The sequence below is a fragment of the Pelobates fuscus genome, chromosome 8, assembly GCF_036172605.1.
Source record: "Pelobates fuscus isolate aPelFus1 chromosome 8, aPelFus1.pri, whole genome shotgun sequence".
Taxonomy (NCBI): domain Eukaryota; kingdom Metazoa; phylum Chordata; class Amphibia; order Anura; family Pelobatidae; genus Pelobates; species Pelobates fuscus.
Genome location: NC_086324.1, coordinates 156,064,476 through 156,087,191, shown reverse-complemented (window position 1 = coordinate 156,087,191; position 22,716 = coordinate 156,064,476). Strand labels below are relative to the sequence as shown.

General features: G+C 35.7%; 1 protein-coding gene across 1 annotated transcript in view; it reads right to left on the bottom strand.

Moving 5' to 3' along the window:
- The window catches only part of LOC134571333 (uncharacterized), a 94,390-nt gene extending 71,892 nt beyond the window's left edge, over positions 1-22,498 (bottom strand). The window contains exons 1-19 of the mRNA XM_063429536.1: positions 22,412-22,498; positions 20,252-20,338; positions 19,533-19,549; positions 15,308-15,403; positions 14,949-14,970; positions 14,823-14,853; positions 14,408-14,492; positions 13,450-13,602; positions 12,795-13,003; positions 12,271-12,362; positions 10,486-10,592; positions 9,149-9,516; positions 6,381-6,484; positions 5,616-5,731; positions 5,210-5,395; positions 4,073-4,287; positions 2,282-2,373; positions 1,118-1,215; positions 302-487 (exon numbers count right to left, since the gene is read on the bottom strand). Of these exons, the coding sequence (XP_063285606.1) occupies positions 302-487; positions 1,118-1,215; positions 2,282-2,373; positions 4,073-4,287; positions 5,210-5,395; positions 5,616-5,731; positions 6,381-6,484; positions 9,149-9,516; positions 10,486-10,592; positions 12,271-12,362; positions 12,795-13,003; positions 13,450-13,602; positions 14,408-14,492; positions 14,823-14,853; positions 14,949-14,970; positions 15,308-15,403; positions 19,533-19,549; positions 20,252-20,309 (2,235 nt within the window). The 5' untranslated portion in view covers positions 20,310-20,338; positions 22,412-22,498. The remainder of the gene's footprint in view (positions 1-301; positions 488-1,117; positions 1,216-2,281; positions 2,374-4,072; positions 4,288-5,209; positions 5,396-5,615; positions 5,732-6,380; positions 6,485-9,148; positions 9,517-10,485; positions 10,593-12,270; positions 12,363-12,794; positions 13,004-13,449; positions 13,603-14,407; positions 14,493-14,822; positions 14,854-14,948; positions 14,971-15,307; positions 15,404-19,532; positions 19,550-20,251; positions 20,339-22,411) is intronic.
- Positions 22,499-22,716: the final 218 nt, after the last annotated feature.

Genomic DNA, 22,716 nt, shown 5'->3' with positions numbered 1-22,716 from the left:
AATATCAAAATGTACACGTTTATTCACTAAATTGAGAATTATCATGATGAATTCAAAGCGAGTTTCAAGTCTGATGCCAAAGTAGCGGATCTGGAAGAATAGCTGGGTTGGAGACATTTTTTCAATTCAACTATTTTCACCTTAGATTTTAAATTCACTTTGAATCCATTATAAATTGCCAACACTGCTCACTTTATTAAATTACCATGTTTGATTTCAAAACGAGGGCATGGGTGAAAGTAAGATTTTTTTTTTTTTATTTAAGCAACCTGTTGAACGAAATATCATTACTGAATTTTACCTCTTTATATTGTGAATTGTATCCTTCCCAGAATGCGTCAAGATTCTCAACAGCTTCTTCATTTGTGACATTCACAGTGAGAGCATCGAAGACGGTATTTATAACAGCTACGCTGGTCCGAGCTGACTCTTCGTTGATCACAACTTCTGATATTTGAGTGGCGGTTAATTCATCTAGATGTGTAAGCTGCAAGAAAAAATGGCTTTCTTCAACTGCACTTTAAAAAGGTGTCCTATTTCATATATAACATTGTACTATTTCATAAATAAACATAGTACTCTGAACCCTGATTTAATTTAATTAAAAAAATTTGGCCACGTTTTAAAATTATTTGATTTTTTTTGGATTAACTTTTAAAATGATTTCATATTTTGTTAAATATTGTCTTTATTAAATAAACATAATATCCGGAACAAATGACGTTTCCTTCCCTATCTGGGACTTTCATCAGGATCAAATTGGATAACAGGCTTATTTCATAAAGATAATTATTTACTTGAAAGACAGTGGTTACCACCGAACCTTATTCAACTTTTGTATTTCACTGCCTTTTTTGACTGGCTCCCGACACCTTAAACAAGGCGTCTGCGCATTATTTGGAGGTAGAGTAGTTTAGTATTTTTGATATATTGATAGTTTTATATCATTAAAATATTTTTTAATTAAAATAATTTAAAACGTTTCTCTAAAACCATCAACTGATTTGCAGATATTATCCACTAATATCAAAACCGAGGGCTTAGAACGTTAAATATCTGATAGATAAAAAAAAATACAACAACCAATGCTTGCTAAAACATTACAGCATTTTCTCACCGGTTCGTATGATGGATTCAGTGTCTTTATTTCCGTAACAGTAACGTATTCCTTAAACTGTTGAAAGTAGACAGTTAACCAGTTATCGTCAGAGCATTCTGTAAAAAAAAAGAAGTGTAAGATATGAAAGTTCCTTTTTTTTTTTTTTTTTTTTTTTTTTACATTTAAGTTTTCCACTTATGTAATAATTTATAAAGTGTTTACCAGAAAGAATACATTGATATTTCTCTCTTTTTTAATGTTGAACTGGGATATACAAGAAATATTAAAAAGACATGTTGGACAAACAAGATAAATGTCTAATTTCCATATCTCTAGTCTGCTTCATGGTCTCCTGGAGCTAATAGCTTTGCCATCGTATTATTCCAATATAGGTATATTGGCCAATGGTAAAGACCCATACATCTCAAAGGATTATCCTCAAGGTAATAGCAGCTGTTATAAGCATTCAACCCGTGTGATAACAGGGCCAATTCTGTGTTTTTATTTTTCTTGTTTTCGTTTTTATTTTGTATTATTTCCTCCTAATCCAGCATTTACCTGATCCATCCTCTTCCAACAATGTTTAAATTGATCCTTTAACTTTGCTTTAACTTTATTCATTTAATTCTCTCGTATACTTGTGTTAGTTTCCTTGCAGTTAATATTTCTCACATTCTTTGCAGTACCGAAGGGTATTCAGACAGTTATATTAACATACACCTAAAAGTTTTTTGACACTACTATCCCTCGATTAACTTTCTCTGAATGGTGATATCATTGTTTGTTTTTTTGTTTTGTTTTTTTTTTGCCTATTCTTGATACAAAATGTGACGATATCTAGAATCTCAAATAAACAAATAAATAAATAAACTGTCGTCAAAAGTCTAAACATTAAGTTTGTCTAGGACAGGGGTGCCCAAAACGTAGATCCCCAGATGTGTTAAAATTACAGCTTCCGTGATGTGTTGTCATTTTAAAGGTATTCTACAGGCTTGCAAAGCATCATAGGAGTTATAGTTCTACAGAATCTGGGGATATACCATTTTGGCACCCCTGGTGTAGGAGACACTTCAAACCTGATAGCAGATAAGCTGTTCGTTGCATTGATTTCAATAATACAACCACCAACATACTGAAGCCTAAGTAAAAAAACAAAAAGAGAAGGGAAAAAAAAACACTTACGTTGTGCTGTCAGGAAACTGATTATCCAATAAGTAACATTTTTTTTAGTTTCAATGGTCATGTAACCAAATCCACGATCGAACCCTTGAACACTGAAAATAAAAAGTATATATGGCATAAAACACTCCATCTTATACCATTAAGTGGGTCTTACTATGCCAGTTACTGCTTCCAAGAGAGCACATTCAATATTCTATATGTTAATAAGCAATATTCCTTAGTGTCATTGAATCGTCATTCTTGAAGTTCTTGTGGTAGCATGGGATGTCCTGATTAGTGTGATAGTGTGATTTATTATCAACTTTTCGATACAGCACTGATATCATTAAATGAATAGGACACACAGTTTTGCAAAAGAATCCATATTGTGGCAAACAGTAGCCAGTTTACTTAGCCTTAAACGATGATAAATCGATGTCTGTTTTCTTAGCATTTCATATCAGTATCATGTCAGTAGACTTATTGTGTTCTATACTGCTTTGCGACTTTCCTGCTCCATTTATAACTTTTATCTTTGAGGACGTATATTTAGCTATTTATTAATACCATGAAACCTAAGGTTTAAATCGTAAAAAAAGAAAGGATGCCCAGATTTTTACAACTGTTTTACAACTGTTATTGGGTTGGATCAAGTCTCATGATCCCTATTGCCCCCTTCCCTGGGTCTTGTTGGACACTGGGCCTTATCTGATGCTGGGTTAACAAAATGTGGCTCCTCCAGAGCGTTTTCATAGTGAAAATTAGCATTTACAGACTCCAGGCACCACGACCACTTCAATTCACCAAAGTGGTCATAGTGTTTAGAGCAACCCTTTAACCCCTTAAGGACCCATGACATGTGTGACATGTCTTGATTCCCTTTTATTCCAGAAGTTTGGTCCTTAAGGGGTTAAAGGACAACTCCCACCACCATACGCACTACAGTGTGTTGGAGCCAGGAGTGCCTTGGTTCATCTCCGATGTGAGGAGTCAAACCATTTTAGAACAATTTGAATTCTTACCTGGGTTCTGCCAGGCACGACTTGGAACCTTCTCAGGAGCTTCTGTAAGCTCTCCTTAGCTAAGCCCTGCAGTATAGGTCTAGCCCATGAGAACATAATTTGTCAGCCAGTAAGGTAAGCCTTGCACTGCTGGGCTTAGCTCAGTGAAGAGAGCTTCTGGCTCTAACTGAGCTGAAGTGGAGGTAGAGAGCAGTCCCCAGAGGATTCTGGGTAAGAAGTAAAATCATTCTAAAACTGTTTGACGTCTTACAATGGGAGGGGGGGCGGAGAAATGCACTCCTGGCACCATAACAACGGCATAATGTTCATGTGGTTATGGTTCTTGGAGTGCTCTTCTAAGGAGTAAAGCTCTAGAAGGTGAATTACAGCTAAATATTTTGAATGGAGTAAAACGTGATCCATACCTTTCCCTTTATATGAACTAGATTAGATTAAAAGGGAAAATTATTCCTAAAACGGCATAAAGACTGAAGTGTTTTTTTCTGTGTTTCATGTAAAATTGCTGATAAAATTATAGCTAGTTGAATGAACACTCCAACTCCATAACCACTGACTGTTGTGTAGTGGTTATGGTGTCAGGAGTGCTGTGGTGGTTATGGTGCTAGTATCTTTCCTTTAACTACATGACTGTATAGTATGTCTTTGAGAAGGTAGCTAACAAGATGTAAAAGTGATATTTATATTGACTAAATAAAGGGGATTTCTTACAAGCTTTCAAGTTCCCTTCATCAGGCATTCCAGGTTGCTAAACTAGGTAAGAATGTATCTTGACATTGATATTGTTACTCACATTTTTTGTAAACTGGAACAATCCTTAACCACGTCAGTGCTGAGGTCTCTAAGCTGTGCTGGTTTGATGCTTGGTATGAAAATGGTCAGGTATTTATCGAACCATATGTTCCAATCAGCGTTCACAAATTGAGAAAATTGGATAGAAATAACTTCCCATATCCCATCCAAGAATAAACTGCGAACATTTTCATTTGTTATGCCAACTACTTGTTCCTTTAATATGGAAAAAAAAAAGAGAACACCGTTACAATCTAAATTAAAGCCCAATCTGAAATATTTAAGGAATCTGTGTCACTAATTATGTTCACTGCATTTTTATCACAGAGCACTGTATTAATTATGAATACTTCAAAACCAATTTGCTCGTGTAAAGAAGATAACTGGGCAGCTCTGTACAATGATGAATTATGCTTGCTTAATATCTCCAGAAATTTGATATTTTGGAGGATGTTTGTCTTGTAGATGCGCCGGGATGTGGCTTACTTAAAGGGACACCTCATATATCTAAGCACTTTGGCTTGTGTGAGTGCTTTATGTGTGAAAAGTGTGTCCTTTTTTTACATTTTACAAAAATTAAAGATTTCAATCAAAATTGGCAAATTTATAAATTAACCTTGTTACACCCCCCCCAGCTGTCAATCAGACAACCATTCCTGTTACTTCCTGGTTTGTTTAGCCTAGGGTATCTAAACTCAAGAGGCAGCTATTGCCGGGGTCCCTGCCTTGCAAAGACTTCTCATTGAGCTGGAAACTCTGTAATTGGACAGCTACAGAAAGTGTGGGCGGGGATAGAAGGGGAGGGATTGAAAAGGCTGCAGACAAGAGAACTGCAGCTTTTGCCAGCTGTTTTTAGATACCTCCATAATAAAAATAAAATATGCATAATTAAACAAATTCATATTTTCACTGGTTTTATATCTTCTAAATTGTGTATATATAAATATATATATATATATATATATATATATATATATATATATATATATATATATATATATATATATATATATATATATATATATATATATATATATATATATATATATATATATATATATATACATATATATATATTCCAGTGTTTCTTTAAGGTGTTTAAGGTGTTCCTTTAAGGTAAGTTAAAAATGATACTCACCCGTACTGTAACAATCTCAAACCATTCTATAAATGACAATAGATATGCATATCCGTTGTCTTTTAGAACAGTGGTTATGGCATTAACTCGGGTTTCATAACTCTGTGGTTCAGCTTCAGTTAGGATTTTAGAATAAATAATGAGGTCCACTGTCTGGTTAACTGTTAGAGAAGACACCACGTCAAACTAGATAAGGCAGAAAAAAGATTACATTTGTTATTACTACTGTTAATCATCATTTAAAATAAAAACAAACAGATTTCAGCAGAATTAAGTGGAAAGACGTAGGTACGGGGGAAATCTATTAAGATAGACAATTCAAACAATATAATTTATATTCAAAATACCAAGTGTAAACCATAAACCAAGATATTTTTCTCTTGCTGTGTGCTTTTAGCATACTCACTCCATCGAAATTCAGGTTTAGGGCTATTAATTGATTGAATGTGAAGAAGCTGAAGGAAAAGCCAAAATTATTCTCAATCCATTGCTGACTTGAGTAATCACAGGTACAGGCCGTTCCTGCATAAAAAACAAAAAAATAACGGTTTTTTTTATCAGACATTGGTAGCCTTTAGAATTAATGACAATATAACAAAATAATAGTAGTTCTGTGTCTTTGAAATGATTGTTGCCCAACATTTAGCATTCTGTAGTGGTTATGGTGCCAGTTGTAAATGGTCCCCACTCCCTCCCCCCACCACAATTTATTTAGCCAAGCTATTTGCTAATTGTTTGACATCTTACCTGGGGCCCAATGATCATTGATCAATGACTGGCACACAGCGATGCCAAGTAAGTTGTCAAACTGTTATCAAATAGTTTTACTATCTACACGGAGGGAAGGGCACAGTACTCCTGGCACTGTTGCGCTGATGGTGTCTGGAGTTTTTCTTTACATATTATAGTGTAGCAGACGAAAAGAGGCATTTATATTATTTATTTTGCAAATCATGATCCAGAACGTATAGCGGTTATATTAATCACACTAATAATAAGAAGAAAACAAAATAATATATGAAAACATAACACATCAATCTGTATTAAGAATGAATGATCTATAATTTACAAAGTGACAGCAGGCATTAACCTGGGAGAGCTGACAACAAAATATATAGTCTATTTACAAAAAAGAAACATAATGCCAGGATAACTTTCATTTTTTTTGTACCTGTTTTGTCAGCTTCCTGTTGCAAGAACTGAAGTCGGTAGTTAAAGATGGCCAACTGGCTTGCTTCATCTAACTTGTTATAGACAAGGTTAATTCCATTGAATCTGCCAAAAAAATAATAATCAGAATAAGTCATGATATATTTAATGGTTTTTATACTCAGTATTGCACCTTTAAAGATTTGGATAACTTTTTTTTATCAAACAGATGGAAGGGAATGCTAATGGATGGTGTTTTAACAGGTGCGATCGCTGAGCGCCTGGCGATAGTGATGTTAAAGGAACAAAGGTTTATTTACTAACATGAGAATTCAAAGTGAATTTAACCCCTTAAGGACTGGACTGTTTTTGCGATGTTGTACAATTGCGACCAGGCCTCTTTTTACACTTTTGTGGTGTTTGTGTTTAGCTGTAATTTTCCGCTCTCTCATTTACTGTTCCTATACAAATTATATATTGTTTTTTTTAAGGACAAAAAGGGCTTTCTTTACATACCATTATTTATATAATCCCATGTAATTTAATTTAAAAAAAAATGAAAAATTGAAAAAAATACAAGTTTTTTGACTTTTACTTGAAAAATCTTTTACTCATCTACAAAAGCGAATGAAAAAAACTGCTAAATAGATTCAAAATTTTGTCCTGAGTTTAAAAATCCCCAGTGTTTACGTGCTTTTTTTTTGCAAGTTATAGGGCTATAGGTACAAGTAGGATATTGCGGTTTCAAAACATACATTTTAAAAATGTATCAATAGTGACATTGTAACACTATTATCTGTCATAAATCTCTGAATAACACCCCACATGTACATATTTTTTTTTAAAGTAGACAACCCAGGGTATTCAATATGGGGTATGTCCAGTCTTTTTTAGTAGCCACTTAGTCGAAAACACTGGCCAAAGTTAGCGTTCTTATTTGTTTGTATGTGAAAAAAGTAAAAAACTAAATTGAACGCTTATTTTGGCCAGTGTTTGTGACTAAATGGCAATACTTTGGGTTGTCTTCTTTTGTAAATGGTATGCCATCATGGGGGTAATTCTCATTCCTGGGCTACCATACGCTCTCAAAGGCAACGTAACCAACCTGGCCATTTTCAATGTAAAAATATTTGACCCATATATTTGACCCTGTAACTTTCAAAACCGCTATAAAACCTGTACATGGGAGGTACTGTTATACTTGGGAGACTTTGCTGAACACAAATATTCGTGTTTCAAAACAGGAAAACGTCACAGGGTAAAATATAGTGCTAGCAAATTGAATTCTCTGGACTTTTGGCCTGGGTTGGCAGGCAGGTCGCTCAAATTGCAATCAACAAAATTACTTAATTATGTAAAAATATTACATAAATATGCACGTAGAATTTAAATATATATGCATATTTATATATTTGAAGTCTACGTGTATATTTATATATAGTTATTTATGTAATTTTGTATATGGACATATGTATATTTTGCACTATTTTTATTTATTTATATATACATAGATATATATATACAATTTCATTCTAAGTGTATTTTTATATAAATATATATATATATATTACTATCAAAATACAGTTAGAATAAAATTTCATATAGATATATATATTTTTTTAAATTTAATTTTTTTTATTATTTTTACATGATTTTATTTGATTTAAATTACTTATTATTTGTATTTTATAATAATATCTATATACAATATATATAGTTATTATATATATTATATATATACACGTGTGTAATTTAATTATAAGTGTATTTTTATATTAATATATGTACATATTAATATAAAAATACACTTAGTATGACATTATATATGTGATATATAGACATATATTATATAGATATAATATATGTACATATATCATATATATACACACATATATAATTATTATTATTTTTTATTAACATTAACTTTAATTTTTTTTTAATGATTTTACACTAGCAGGGAGACTGCCTGTCAGCACAGGCAGTCCCCCTGCAGGCAGACACATGGACACCTATTGTGACCATGTGATCGCTGTGTTGAGCGATCACATGGCCACAGGGGTCCTAATCCGCCATGGGGAGACTGTCTGGGCTGCAGGCAGTCTCCCCACACCGGGACCAACGCCGATCGCCGCCGGGGAGGGTAGTTCGTTGTCCTCGTCTGAGGAGATGCTGTGTAGTCTCCCTGTGCCGGGGAAGTCGTCTAGTTCATCCAGTACCTGTTCCCCAGAGGAGGCCGAGGTCGCGTCGCCATTGTAATTTGGCGCTGAAACTTCTGCGGCCTTTGCGGGGCGAAGGAGAAGGTCTCCAATATCACGAACCACCGCCAGTTTTACGGCCCCCTGGTGCCTGGACTTCTTTCCCATCTCTTGGTAGTGTGTTGTGGGCTAAGATTATTGAATTTTGGGTAGATAATTCGCGGTTTTCAAGCTTTTGGATACGGAGCTCTGTTGATGCACGTCTGCTTCAGTTGGCTGCTAGCTCCGCCCCCCTCTCGGATTGCATTTAAAAACTCAAAATGAGAAAAAAAATAAATAAGGGATTTGTAGCCCCATATATTTATTTAAGAGTTTGAACTGCAGTGAGTTAGTTGCTCAGCCAACTGCTGTCATTTTTATGTTAACCTTTGCCAAACTGTTGGGGTACATTTTCATCTTTCCATATATACCTACATTTTGTAAAATTAATTTTCCTTTTCTGATGTATTATAGACATAGCTCAACAGAACGTCAGTATTAAAATAATGAAGAAGGACAGGCTTTTACATTTCTCTTAAGTTCACTGTTTACTTACATACTGCGGTAGTCCGAGCAATCCATATTGGCAGGAAGCAGTTGCAGAGTCGCTTCATTGATGGCTGTCAGAATGAAAGTGATCTTCGTTGTAAAGATTTTTTCCCAACTGGACTTACAAACGTCTCCGTCATCTTGGCTTAACTTGCCCATTGTAACCTCCAGCAGGTTGCTGACAACATTGCTGTCATAGGTGGCTCTATCCCCAGACAACTGGGAGACACTGTCCAGGAAATCCACAATATCCAATAGACTTTTTGTCTTCAGGAACTTTACTATTAATGTTGAGCTGTCCACGCTGCTGAATGCATTGTTGGCAATGGCATATTGAGCCACTTGGAATGAAGGTATAACATCCAATGCAGTGCTCTGCAAAAAAAAAAAGAAAACGGTCCACTGAAAAGGTCAATTTTGATCATGGAAATCTGCCAGATATACTACCTCTTCTAACCCCTACCAAAAAGAAGGTTGACAATATCAACTAAGGCAGAGGTAGACAACGTTTAGCACTCACAATGTTGTGGACTACATCTCCCATAATGCTCTTACATCCATAATGCTGGCAAAACGTGGGGGGAGATGTAGTCCACAACCTCTGGAGTGTCGAAGGTTGCCTACCCCTGAGCTAGAGCATCTGGTCAAGTGAGAGCAGACTATTCTTTCAAACTAAATAAACAAGATTCCGTATCAGATCAGACCATACCAAGCTCACATTTCAAGGAACACTAGAGTGTTAGGAATACAAAGCTGTATTCATAACCCTATAGTGCCCCTCTACCACCACGATCCTTCTCCTCCGAGGTCATGTAAAGAGTTATCCGGAGAACCTAATGCGCATACACAACGAGGGTTGTGTGTGCATTAGGCCTTCCACATAGGAAAACATTGAATCAATGCTTTCCTATAGGGTTTTTCAACACGCTGGATGTCCTCATTCAAAGCATGAGGACGTCCAGCGTCGTTTCACATAGTCAACTAAGTGGATTACAGGATTAATAATCTTATTATATTATACTCTTCTGAAGTTGTTGTTTTTTTTTTTTGGCCCTAAAATGTTTTTTTGTTTTTTTTTATCAACATAAAAAATAAAAAATGTGTAATTTAAGCAAAGTGCATTTGGTGATATTTATTAACCAATCCCCAAAAATTTACAAAAACTAGCTTCGTCACTATGTGTGTTTAAGATCAAGCGTAACGGAAAATTGTTTCCCCCCAGAAAATTAAAGAAAATAAGTTTTCATTTTTTTTTTCTTTTGGATAAGCAGTTGAAAATATTTCTTCTTCTGGACATGTTTTCTTTTTAATATCTTTGAATTAATTTATATAAAGCAGACTTACCAAATCAATGCCGTTCCACGCTAGTTCATAGTCACTGTAGTTGACGGAATTTTTAAAACTTCGGTAGTAGGAATTAATGAATTCATATGCTGTGTTTTTTCTGCAGGCTAAAAGAACAAAAACACAGAACAATGTTAAGAAAAGGCAAACGAATTTATGCAACTCATTTTTAAAATTATCCACAATGATAAAAACCTGCGCCCTGCCCCCAAACATTTTATTGGAGCTTAAGCAGAATAGAAAATGCATATTATGTCGGATTTACATAATTGTACACCCTAAATTGCCATTGCCATGTTATAATCGTTAAAATAAACGAGGGTTATTCAATGAAGTAAGAATTCAAAGTGTATTTCAAGTTTAAGGTCAAAATAGCCAAACCTGAAAAATTCTCTTATTCAATTTCTCCATGCCGAGGGTGGAGACACTGAACGTCAGTCACACTGTGCAGAACTGCCTCAGGAAGCATCTCTAGCAGCCATCTGAGGAGTGACCAGTGAAGGTGTCCCTAGGCTGTAATGTAAATACTGCATTTTCTCTAAAAAGACAGTGTTTATAGCAAAAAGCCTGAAGGGAATGATTCTACTCACCAGAACAAATACAATAAGCTGTAGTTATTCTGGTGACTATAGTGTCCCTTTAAATTTGAAATTATGTTTTTATCACTTTTTCAATGTACAAACAATGTATTATTGCTTAAAGGGACACTCCAGGCACCCAGACCACTTCTGCTCATTGGAGTGGTCTGGGTGCCAACTCCCACTACTCTTAACCCTGCAAGTGTAATTATTGCAGTTTTTCATAAACTGCAATAATTACCTTGCAGGGTTAACTCCACCTCTAGTGGCTGTCTGCTAGACAGCCACTAGAGGTCACTTCCTGGTCCATAGCACAGGAAACCTGTGCTAGAGCATCACTGGACGTCCTCACGCTGTGTGAGGACCTCCAGCGTCGCTCAAAACCTCATAGGAAAGCATTGAAATGATTTTTCAATGCTTTCCTATGGGGAGACAGAATGTGCATGCGCGGCATGCGCATTAGGTCTCCTCGGCCGGTGGGCGGGATCAGTCTCGCCCATCGGCCGACTGAATCACAGGGAGGAGCGTCGCGGAGGAGGAGACAGCGGCGAGGGACATCGCCGCTGTCCCAGGTAACTGACTGAAGGGGTTTTCACCCCTTCAGTAACCGGGGATTGGGGGGTGGGAGGGCGAGGGACCCTCCAGTGCCAGGAAAACGGATCGCTTTCCTGGCACTGGAGTTTCCCTTTAAGTTGACAAGAAACATTGTACAGATGAGCCCAAGAAGGTCAATATGTTCTTATACCACTTATATATTTAGAATCTAATCTGGGTATAATGCCACAGCATGCTATGTCACAATTATAAGTTTGCTCCTTAAGAAATGTGACCTGGACAGCTAAAAAGAAACACAGGGTTTATTTACTTAAGTGAGAATTCAAGGTGATTTCAAATTTCATTTCAAACGTAAGGTCAAAATGGCTCAATTTTAAAAAATTTTGAATTTTTACTCAAGTAAATAAAGTTCAGATGTGAGCTTTGTATTTGCCTCCCGCAGTCTTTTTCCAGTCTAGGCTACTATATTATCTAGAGACTGATATATAAATATATCTCAACCCACTGAGCAGAAAGGCTGCATAGATTCTCCCAGTCGTTAGATACGGCAAGAAAGTTTCAAAAACAAGAATGCAGGACATTTATTTTTGGTACTCTTTTCTAAACAGACCAAATTGCCATGGAAATACATTGCAATCTTCTAGTTACTCACAATTTATCTGGATGAATCGAGAAATCCAATTTCCAATCTTTTGCTGGGTGACGTTATCAAAGTTTGCATAATTAAGATCCAAGGCACCGACACTAGACAAAATCCAAACAAAAATAACAAAAAATTATTGTATTTCTAACAGATGTTAATGTCTCATGACCTGCGATCCATTTGTCCCACCATGTTATATTGTTTATTTGCAATGCCATTTACACTTCTGTAGGTGTCATTCCCTGTTACATTTTGGTACTATATCTGACACATGTCAATCAATGCTCACCAGAGTGTATTAGAATTCAAACATACACTTGCACATTTTAGAGGCATCACCGTTGCTGGTCTCTTCCCTAAACAAAACTAGTCTCTCTACTGTTCAGATAACAGTGTGTGATTTATTTTAGTCCAGCAGTGTTTGGACTGTGAATTAGACTTGTGGTTTTGATCTTGGTCCTCCACTGCTCTGACAGTAATTTTATTAGTCTCTCTTGGTCTTGAACTCTTGAACATTGTTAGATTGAACTTACACAGATTGGAATGCATCACATGTGAGAGGAATGTCAGTCATACAGTCCAAGATATCGAGATTTATAGCAGGCAGGAAACCGTATAATCTCTCCTGGAACCAAGCGGCTATTGAACCTGAGGTGAGAGCAGAAGGATTGGTCCTCAACTTCTCCCAAACTGCATTTAGTATGAACGATTTGGCCTTGGGTGTGATGGATGAATCAGGGACCTAAAAGATACAAAATGATACACTCATAAATTGACGCACACGTTCTATTGTGTCATATTCATATCAGTCATGTCATGCAATTAATAATATCAAATGAAAAAATAAAAATTATTTAAAGTGAAGTACTAAATAACTTGTGGTGAGAGCAAAACATGATAAAACTCTCCACTGATATGTGCACATTCGAAATTTACTGTGTGCGCATTTCTCTCAGAAGACACAGCTAAACATGCAGATGAGCACAGGTCTACAACTGATGCTATCTGTGCTCATTTGCATGAACTGGGAATTCTGGGAGAATTGTGAAAATATGATTTCCAAGAATCACTGTGTTAATAGCAGACGGTTCCCAAAGTCTTACTTGAGATATGTAGATGGTGAACAAAAGTACATTTTCAATTTGCATAAATTATTTGTATTTTTTTTTTTTATATATTTAGATTTACCTGGGTGTCAACTGCTTCAAACGATTCTCTCAATGTGTCTAGAGATAACTTGGAGACGAACAAAGATGTAGCTTTTTGGGAAAAGATTGCATCTTGATTTGTGATGAAACATTTCAAGATCGCCACAACAGTGTCTGTGGAGGCTAAGTTGATCTAAAAACAAGAGGAAAAAAATTAACACTTTGTAAGAATTTGTCCAATCTGTAAAAAAAAAAGACATGTAAATGTTCCAGATTCAATAAAAAACATTTTTTTTTTTGTTTCCTAAAAGTTTTCTTAGGTTTGTGCAGAGTAAAGGAACTTAATAGGTGCAGGAATTGCTAGAATTGTGCACAACAAGAAAAGTTGGTTTTGACAAACCATTACTCCCCAAAATAAAGTAATTTTCAGGATTACCAAATTTCAGTAATAAAAAACTGATTCAGGAAAAGAATCGCACAAACCAAAAGTGCAGAAAAATGGCCTATGATATAAATATTATGTATATATTTTGCTGTACACTGATAGGAGCACAAGTCGGATATTTGGTTCAAAGATCAAGTGAGAAAAAGTCATCAAAAGAGGGAAAACAAGAAGAGCAGAAAAAAATGTATATGTATGTTATATATTTATTAAGTATATAATATATAATTATAGGTTTTTTTTATTTCACCTTTTCCCTTTTTTGGCCACTTTTCACTTGAACTGTGAATAAAATCTACTTTTAGTGATTGTCAACTAGACATCAATCATAGTCTTTCCCATCAATCATCTCATTTTTTTTTGGTGCCATGGGCAGAAATCAGAATCAGGACTCAAAACTAACATGTTCGGCAATTGCGTGTTTCATTCGGTTTGTGATTCGTTCGTCCTTGCACATAACGAAATGGGCCTGTCATTTAGCCAAGCACTTTGAGTCTCAAAGACCCCCTTACAAATGTTGCTTTATTTATGCTTTATATCTTTTGGAGAAACTTACCTTTGCACAGGCATACTGAAGTAGAGAATAGGCGCAGGCTTGTTCTCCACTCAAACCGTCTTGCAAAAGTATGTCTAAGTCTGAACTAAAATAAAATAAAGGTAGACAATGAATACTCTGTTGCTACATGGGACCAGGCCTTTCCAGAGACTATCAGCATTTTTATTAGCAGTTAGAATTTTAGGCCACAATAACTAAATGTCAAAAAAATCAAGTCAGCTGTGTTTACAGTTTGGCTAATATTGGCCTAAAATCCAGTTTGAATTCTCTATGAATTTAATGCAATTCACACTAAGCCTGCAATTAATTTTTGATTGTAATACTTTAACCATATATTCTTGTTTTCACCCTTTCTATATAGCATTTGTTTTAAGGATGTCTCTTTAAAGATGTTGAAGAGAAAACTGGTACTTACGTGCTACCCACCCGCTCGCAGGTGAGAGTTGCTGTAAAAAATTAAAGAGGTGAAAATCAGTGCTTATAGTTATTTGAGTCAAAAAAAAAAAAAAAAAAAAAACTTTTATATTGGTGGCATACTCACCATCTGCTGCAAAGGATTTACACTACAGTAAAAAAAAAATGAAAAATTTAGATAAAATCAGAAATAATTAATAGAATATGCAGCTCAGAAAGAAGTGCTTTAGTACCCAACAATTTTGCAGCTCACGTGAACTTCAAACACCATCAATCTCCAGCTTTTTATTTTAGTTTAACACACACACCAGTATCCCAGAATGTGGTAGCAGAAATGGGATCTATACATTTTGCAATTTTTTGATTTTTTTTATATCAATCTTAATCAATGTTCAAATTTAGCTTTTCACGGACAGAATGATTCTTTTTAATCATCTCAGATCAGTTTTTGATTGGATTTGCTTTTATAAAACACATCGTACTCACTGAATTGCCTATCGCTACCCCTGAAGTTGCTACTGCTGTAGTTTGAGTAGTTGTCTGTTCTGCAGTAGAAATTGGTGTAGTTGGAACAACTGTTGTCTGTAGGACAGAAATGTTATTATTTTATATGTTGACATCCAACCGACGATGGGATGCAGGAAATCAGGAGACCTCAAGAGTGATCATTTGCTATTTTTGAATATACGTGTGTCTTGAACATAAAGAATCAGTTTGTGTGTCTGTGCTCGCTTGATCAATCAATGTGTATCTCATTTGACTTACACAGCTCTTGTACTTTATATAAAACGTGCAACATGCATGTTTCAGAACAAGTACAAGGTCTTTAAATATTATGTAGTTAAATATAATATAAATTATATATTACATATTATAAGGTTGAAACATTTTACTACACCAGAGTATCACTGAATGTGGTGGAAGAAGTGGGATCCATTAATTTTGCAATTAGTTTGTTTTTAAATTTGTTCTCAATGTTAATCAATGTTTACATGTAGCTTTTCACAGAAATAATTATTTGTTTTAATGATCTCAAATCAGTTTTGATTGGGCTTGCTTGTAATAAACACATCGTACTCACTGATTGGCCATTCCCTACCACTGTAGTTCCTACTGTTGTAGTTAGAGTAGTTGTTTCTTCTGGAGTAGTAGTTGCTGCAACTGTAGTTGTCTGTAGGACAGAAATTGTATTCTTTTAAATGCTGACCTGCACCCAGCGATGTGATGGAGGAAATCAGAAGACCTCAAGAGCAACAACTTGCTATTTTTTTTATTTATGTGTGTCTTGAACATAAAAAAAAATCAGTCTGTGTGTCTGTGTTCACTTAATCAGTCAACGTATATCTCATTTCACTTACACAGCTCTTGTACTTTATATAAAACGTGCAACATACATGTTTTAGAACAAGTACAAGGTCTTTAACCCCTTAAGGACCAAACTTCTGGAATAAAAGGGAATCATGACATGTCACACATGTCATGTGTCCTTAAGGGGTTAAAGGATACTTATGCATAAATAAATATTGTATAGATAAATATAATATAATTTATTTTTCTTTTAAGACATGCCAGTGAATGTCTCTTTGGCCAAATAGAAACTACTTAGAGTGTTTATATTAGTTTAGTTATCCACCTATATTTCAATATTTCCAAATAGCTAGGACATGACTTGTTCTCTCAGTTAGCTATTTATCAGCACAAGCATAATCCTGAATTCATTTCAAGACGGCTCTGATACACCTCCATGGAATTTATCTTGTCAGGAAATTCCAATAAAATGTTCTTCAAAATCAAAGGCTAATATGGAACAATTGTACCATTGCTGTTTTCTTTTATTTTCCTCTCAATCTCAACAGAAGCAACTAAGATGGGGTTTATGCACAGAGTATGAAATAATGAAATTACACTTAGATATTCATAGTGTAAATATTTTAAGCCCCTTGCTCAGTGATGTACGCAGCAGTGGGTGGGGTGGGGGGGAGGGAGAGGGTTGTAGCAGTCCCGCCTTTTACTATGTGTAGTGTGGCCTTGTGGATTGAGGTAGAGGAACGGAGCATAAGAGACCAAAAAGGGCATAAGAGACATAAGGGGCATAAGAGACACAAACTGGGGGTAAGAATAAAGGGGGCATAAGATGCACAAAATGGGAATAAGAGATGCAAGGAGGTATAACGATGCGTAAGGGTGGTGTAAGACGCAAGTAGGGCATAAAGACGCAAGAGTCAACACAAGACACAAGATGGGGAATGAGACAAAAATGGTTGGTTAAAAACACAAAAAGAGGTAAGAAACACAAAAGGGGAAAGGGACATAAGAAGGAGGCATAAGATATGAAATGGGGGTATGTAAACTTGAGGAGAGCATAATAAACAATTCAGAGAGTACGCCTATACATACGCTTCTGTCCAGGTCTTAAAAGTTACTTTCCACTGCAAGACTAGAGAGTCCATGGAATGCCAACTGGAGTTGAATTAAACAGTGTTTAATTTTCACCCACCAATGGCTAGTTTCGAGTGGAACTTCCAAACCCTGCTTATGGTATACTAAAGACTAGTAGGGCCCATTTTATTAAGTCATAGCACACAGGATTGCAGCCACACTAATAGTGCCAGAATGTGCCAGGATGAACCTGAATATAATCAGATTTTTTGAGCAGTCTACATGTAGTTAGTTCTTTAATTTCAATAAAAGGTTAAGAAAGACCAGCCAGCCAAATTCCACTACTTGAACACAGGTAGACCAGCTATCACAAAGCAGAGGACATGATATTAACAGTAAGTTAGAAAGAGGCATGACACCGATCATGTGCAAGTTGATTAAGATGCACAAGAGGGCACTAGGTCAAAAATTAATGATCAAGAGGGAAAGTCGGATAAGAAATTATTTGAATGATTTTTTTCAGTCTCGATAGGGGTTTGTAAAGTCAAAACAAATTGTACTCACAGTACGGCTTGACATTACCACTCCTAGATCAGTTATTGTATCTATTTCAGTGCTCCATACAGTGGTTATTTCTGGAGCACGAGTTGGGTCAGTCAAGGCAGTTGTCTGTAGGACAGAATTTTTGTTTTTTTTTTAAATGTTGATATCCATCCGAGCACATGATGGAAAAAAAGCAAAAGTTCAACAACAGTGGTAATAATCCATTTAATTGACATGTGCCTTATCTATTATCTAGTTATCTATTCAAGCAACTGGGCACCAGGTTTTTTTAAGGGTTGCTTCAGGGCACCATGTCTACTTCAGTGATTTCAAGTGGTCATATATCCTGGAGTCTGTATTTGCAGCTTTTTGCTTTGAAATGCTGCACATACACAAGTTTAACCCCTCTGTTGCTAAAGTGCAACTCCACCTCTGGCAGCATCACTGGGTGTCATCATCCAGCCCAGAACTAGACTTCTGCACTTGTTCATGTCAATTCTGTGCAAATTTTGATCCACTAGATAAAAATCATTGGCTGAGAGTGGTCAGATGATGCTCTCAGCCAAAGAATGGCCTGGACGATTGGTATACGTCTTTTGAAGCTCTGTAGAAGTCTAACATCATAAACCCTGCTTTAGAGGAGACCCGACGCCTGGCAGGACAAGGTAAGAGGGCAAACCATCGTAAAACAGTTTGCCCCATACCAAGAAATGGCACCAGAATACTCATAATTCGGTAACCACTACAGTGGACTAAAATCATTATGATGGTTGATGCCATCTTAAGTAACCTTTAATTAGTTGATGATGTAGATCTTTTTCATCTTACATTGTTCTTTTGAAGTTTATATAAACAGCACAACATATTTTATATCTATAAGTGTAAAGTTAAAATGCCAAGACTTGTATTTATGTACAAGGGTATGAAATAGTCAAATTATATTTATACGCGTGGGGGTTCTTGTTACGGTTTCTGGAATATCTATGGCATTCTGAACCTATCTGAGCCCCTTCTAGTAGTATGGCAGATTGTAGCCACATGTACAGTGATCTGCCAGTGTTATCATCCAGATTATTAGGAGTAGAGGCACTGATGTTAAAACTGAGGTACAAAGTATCATGGCTCCGACCAGTTGGAGAGTATTGGACATGGAAAAGATGGCACCTAGTCCGAAATTAATGATCGAGAAGGATAGATGGAATTGGAAATGAAAAGGATAATATAATTATCCAAAAGAGAAATTCATTTTGTATTGGCTGTACAAGTGAAGTGGAAAAGGGAAGAGAAGGATGGATTATTGATTGGTGGGGAAAAGAAGATGAAAAGAGAAATATAATGGCGGATATAGAGAAAACTATTAAGAGATTATAAGAGTAATAGAAGAGACTTGACAGGACCCCACATTTATATGGAAACCAAAAAACACTTTAAAAAAAAAGAATACCAAAAGAATGAGGAGAACGTCACCAGATCATGTGTTTTTTATATGTCATGTTGCTTGGGAGGAAAATATTCTAATTTATCATACTGCAGAATTTTCTTTTTATAATATTTTTTTTTTTATTCCACCTACGCCTAAGAATGTGGCCTAGCATTTTAAGCGAAGGTGGGGACAAATTCCTATAGTTTTTGTGTGTTTGCCAGTGTACTTGGGGCAGATTGGGGATCTATTTTTTTAAGCATTTAAAAGCATTTCATAGAATGAAACCAGAGGCTATATTACATATTTATGCAATAACAATTAACAAAGTGCGCTAACAGAATACTATGATAACAGAATATAACATACCTGTGCATTCACTTGACCTGCAAATACAGAAAAAAAAGAAAAATACTTTAGTATTGTTGCCAAATTGGTGTATAGGCAATGGGGATCTGCTATATGCCTCGCTGAAAGGTATCATCATCTTCCAAGGGTCTAAATCAGGGCTACAAAATAGATAGATCCACAAATGTTGTAGAACTACAACTCCAATTATGCTTTGCTTGTCTTTAGAATGCCTCTAGAATAACAAAGCATCATGGGAGTTGAAGTTCTATAACACCTGGCGATCTACCTATTGGGCAACCCTGGTCTAATTGCTCAGTTCTGGCCAAGATCCATTTTCTTGGTACTCAAGTAGAAGGATAAGGAAGACCACTCATTAATTGCTAGTTTGTCAGCCATGTTGAAGAAGTATTTAAATGGTTGTTCAATCAGTGCCAACTTAAGCTGGCTGAGGGATAAGTGGGGGAAGTGTCTGTCTGAACTAACTAACGTTATCATCAAGGATTGTGACTCACTGACCACCAAGTCCCATCCAACTACAGGCAAACATAGGTGTAAAGGTTTAACTATGCACACCAGTGTAGGAAAAGTTCTAGAAGTGGAACAATCAGCGAGAACATTCTGTAGGTTCCCAAACATTCCACTGGACTTAAGAAGAGAGCCCCAGAATGGACTATAGTGTATAACACCCATTTGCTCAATAAAAACAAATGTATTCCTGCATTGCATTAATAATTTACCTGAAAGCAGGAAGCCTGCTATAAACAGGAACGACAGCGCCTCTTTCCCCCCCATCATTCCTGTCCCACAGTCTTTGGTTCCTTTCTCTGTTGAAAAAGAAAAACACGTTATTTATTTTATTTGTTTTATAGGTGGAATAAATCCACATTCCCGAAGTCAACCGCAATATTTATCCACCCCTCTTTGTGACACTTAAAAATTCAAATTCTCTTGCTTCTCAGACATTTCCCCCCCCCCCCCCCCCCCCCCGCATTATAAGATTATGTAGAGGGTCTTAGCATGCATGCGTGCAGCATTACGGCATGAATTGCATTTGTAGTTTTTTTGCCTATGGGATCATACTGCATTGGAATTCTAACTGCGATATGCTCCCACCAAGCGTTGACCTTTCTGTTGAAGATGCCTCAACATAAATACTTTTTTAAAGGATAAATTCTGAAAGTAGGACATGAAACATCCTGGACATCACCCTTGAAAATAGCCTGGGCATCACCTGTTTTCATCACTGACCCACTTTTAAGCATCTTTCTTATGAACGTAATGAACTTCAATAGTGTTTTTTTTCTAATATTGCTCCCAAGTTCTGAATTTTAGCATTGAGTTCATGACACCATACACAAGCTAGTCCTCTCACACCTACTACTCCTAGTAGACTGGAAGCTCTTTCAAGCAAGGTTCTCAATTCATAGAGTGTCATTTTTGCTGACATGATTACTTGTTATTTCGTAATAGTGTATCACAATATGTTTCCGTTTTATAAATGCACCAATGAACTACTGATAAAAGCTTTCTTTACGCTCTTTGCATTTTTATGACTAGAAAAACATATCGGTTTACTTTTGTTATATATGCCTTGGGGACTACACATTTACTATCATTTTTTCGTTGTATGAATATAAAATGCATTGGATGACACTCTGCAGTGATGCTAAAGGCTGAACAGAAGATGATATCATGAGTTATTCACAGGGCAATAGTTACATAATTTACTGAGAATGATATTGATCTGAGCAAAACATTTTTTTGTTATTTTTATCATTTCAAATTTAAGAATGAAATTAGGTTTTGACAATCTATTTCTTCAATCTCAAACATTTTGAGAAATTTGCCTACACCCACTGGTACCATCATCAAACCCACCATCAATTAATGTAAAAAAAAAGGCTTACAACAGCTGTATCTAAACTTGGCTCTACAATTGTTTGTGAATCATGCGGCCTACAATGCTCGATCATCCTATGGCTGACTGAGCTTCATGAGATATGTAGACTACAAGCTTTTTCAGGTCTATATGTGAAGCTACTGACCTCACCTCATTTTTTTTTACCTCTTCAAACAATATTATTGATCTAATATTTTCCTCTTGGAAAGGGTTGGACTATTGCTGATCACCAACTCATATCCCTCTCAGCCTTGTCAATATTATCTGCACAGATAATACATTCAAAATTCAAAACAAATTTAAAGAACCCTCATAGTGAGACCCTAAACTATGAAGATAACAAACAACACAATTAAGCAACCAAATACCTTTTGTGAAAGACCCCTATAGAGAGTCCCCAAAAATGCAAAAGTGATTCAAAAACCGACTTGGTGCCTCAGCTTACCTCTCCAACTTTATAGGGATTTTATAGTAAATCACATACCCATCATATTAAGTCTGTATGCTATCCAGTTTGATTAGAATGTAATATCTTAAACTGTGAATTCATGCCAGTATATCTATAGCATATCATATCCAGTTAAAAATATATATCTCTTATATATAGACCCAATAATAAAAAATATAATTAGAAGGCAATAAAAATAAATGAAATCCAATCCACATTTCACCTATGATTAACTTGCCTATGCAAAGAAAAAAGCAATGGTAAGAAGTGTTAAATATAATATCTTTATAAAATGTGTTGCCATTTTGTTCCCATTTGTATCCATAGAGTAGCTAATTACTATTTAAAAGATTTACAAAATTGTTAAACATAACCAAAAAAAATAAAAATTCAATACAGTTAAAAAAATATATATTTTTTTTAAATTATGAAAATCTAGTAATCCAGTTGATCCACCTGACTGCATATACCAGGGAAAGATGGCTGATTTCAATGAAATACAAAAATAAAATGAAATTAGGAAATGAATAATTATCCATCGAGACTTACTGTAGGTGTTAGTTCTGTACACCTGTCTGTAGGAACCAAAGAGAAGTGGTACTGCAGCAGCAGATTAACCTGTACTTATAGTCTGACTTTGCATTCAGAGAAAGAAGTGAGTTATGCTATGAGCTATTTGGACAGCAGTCAAGAAACCCAACCCACATATAACAGCCCTGTGTGTCACCACATTCCTTACATACACAGGTATACAGAATAGGATGAACACAATGCAGCCTTAGATATGCTTTCTATACAATTTCAAAGTACGCATGGTAAACAATAATGGACCTCAATTTTTTATAAAGCTCAGA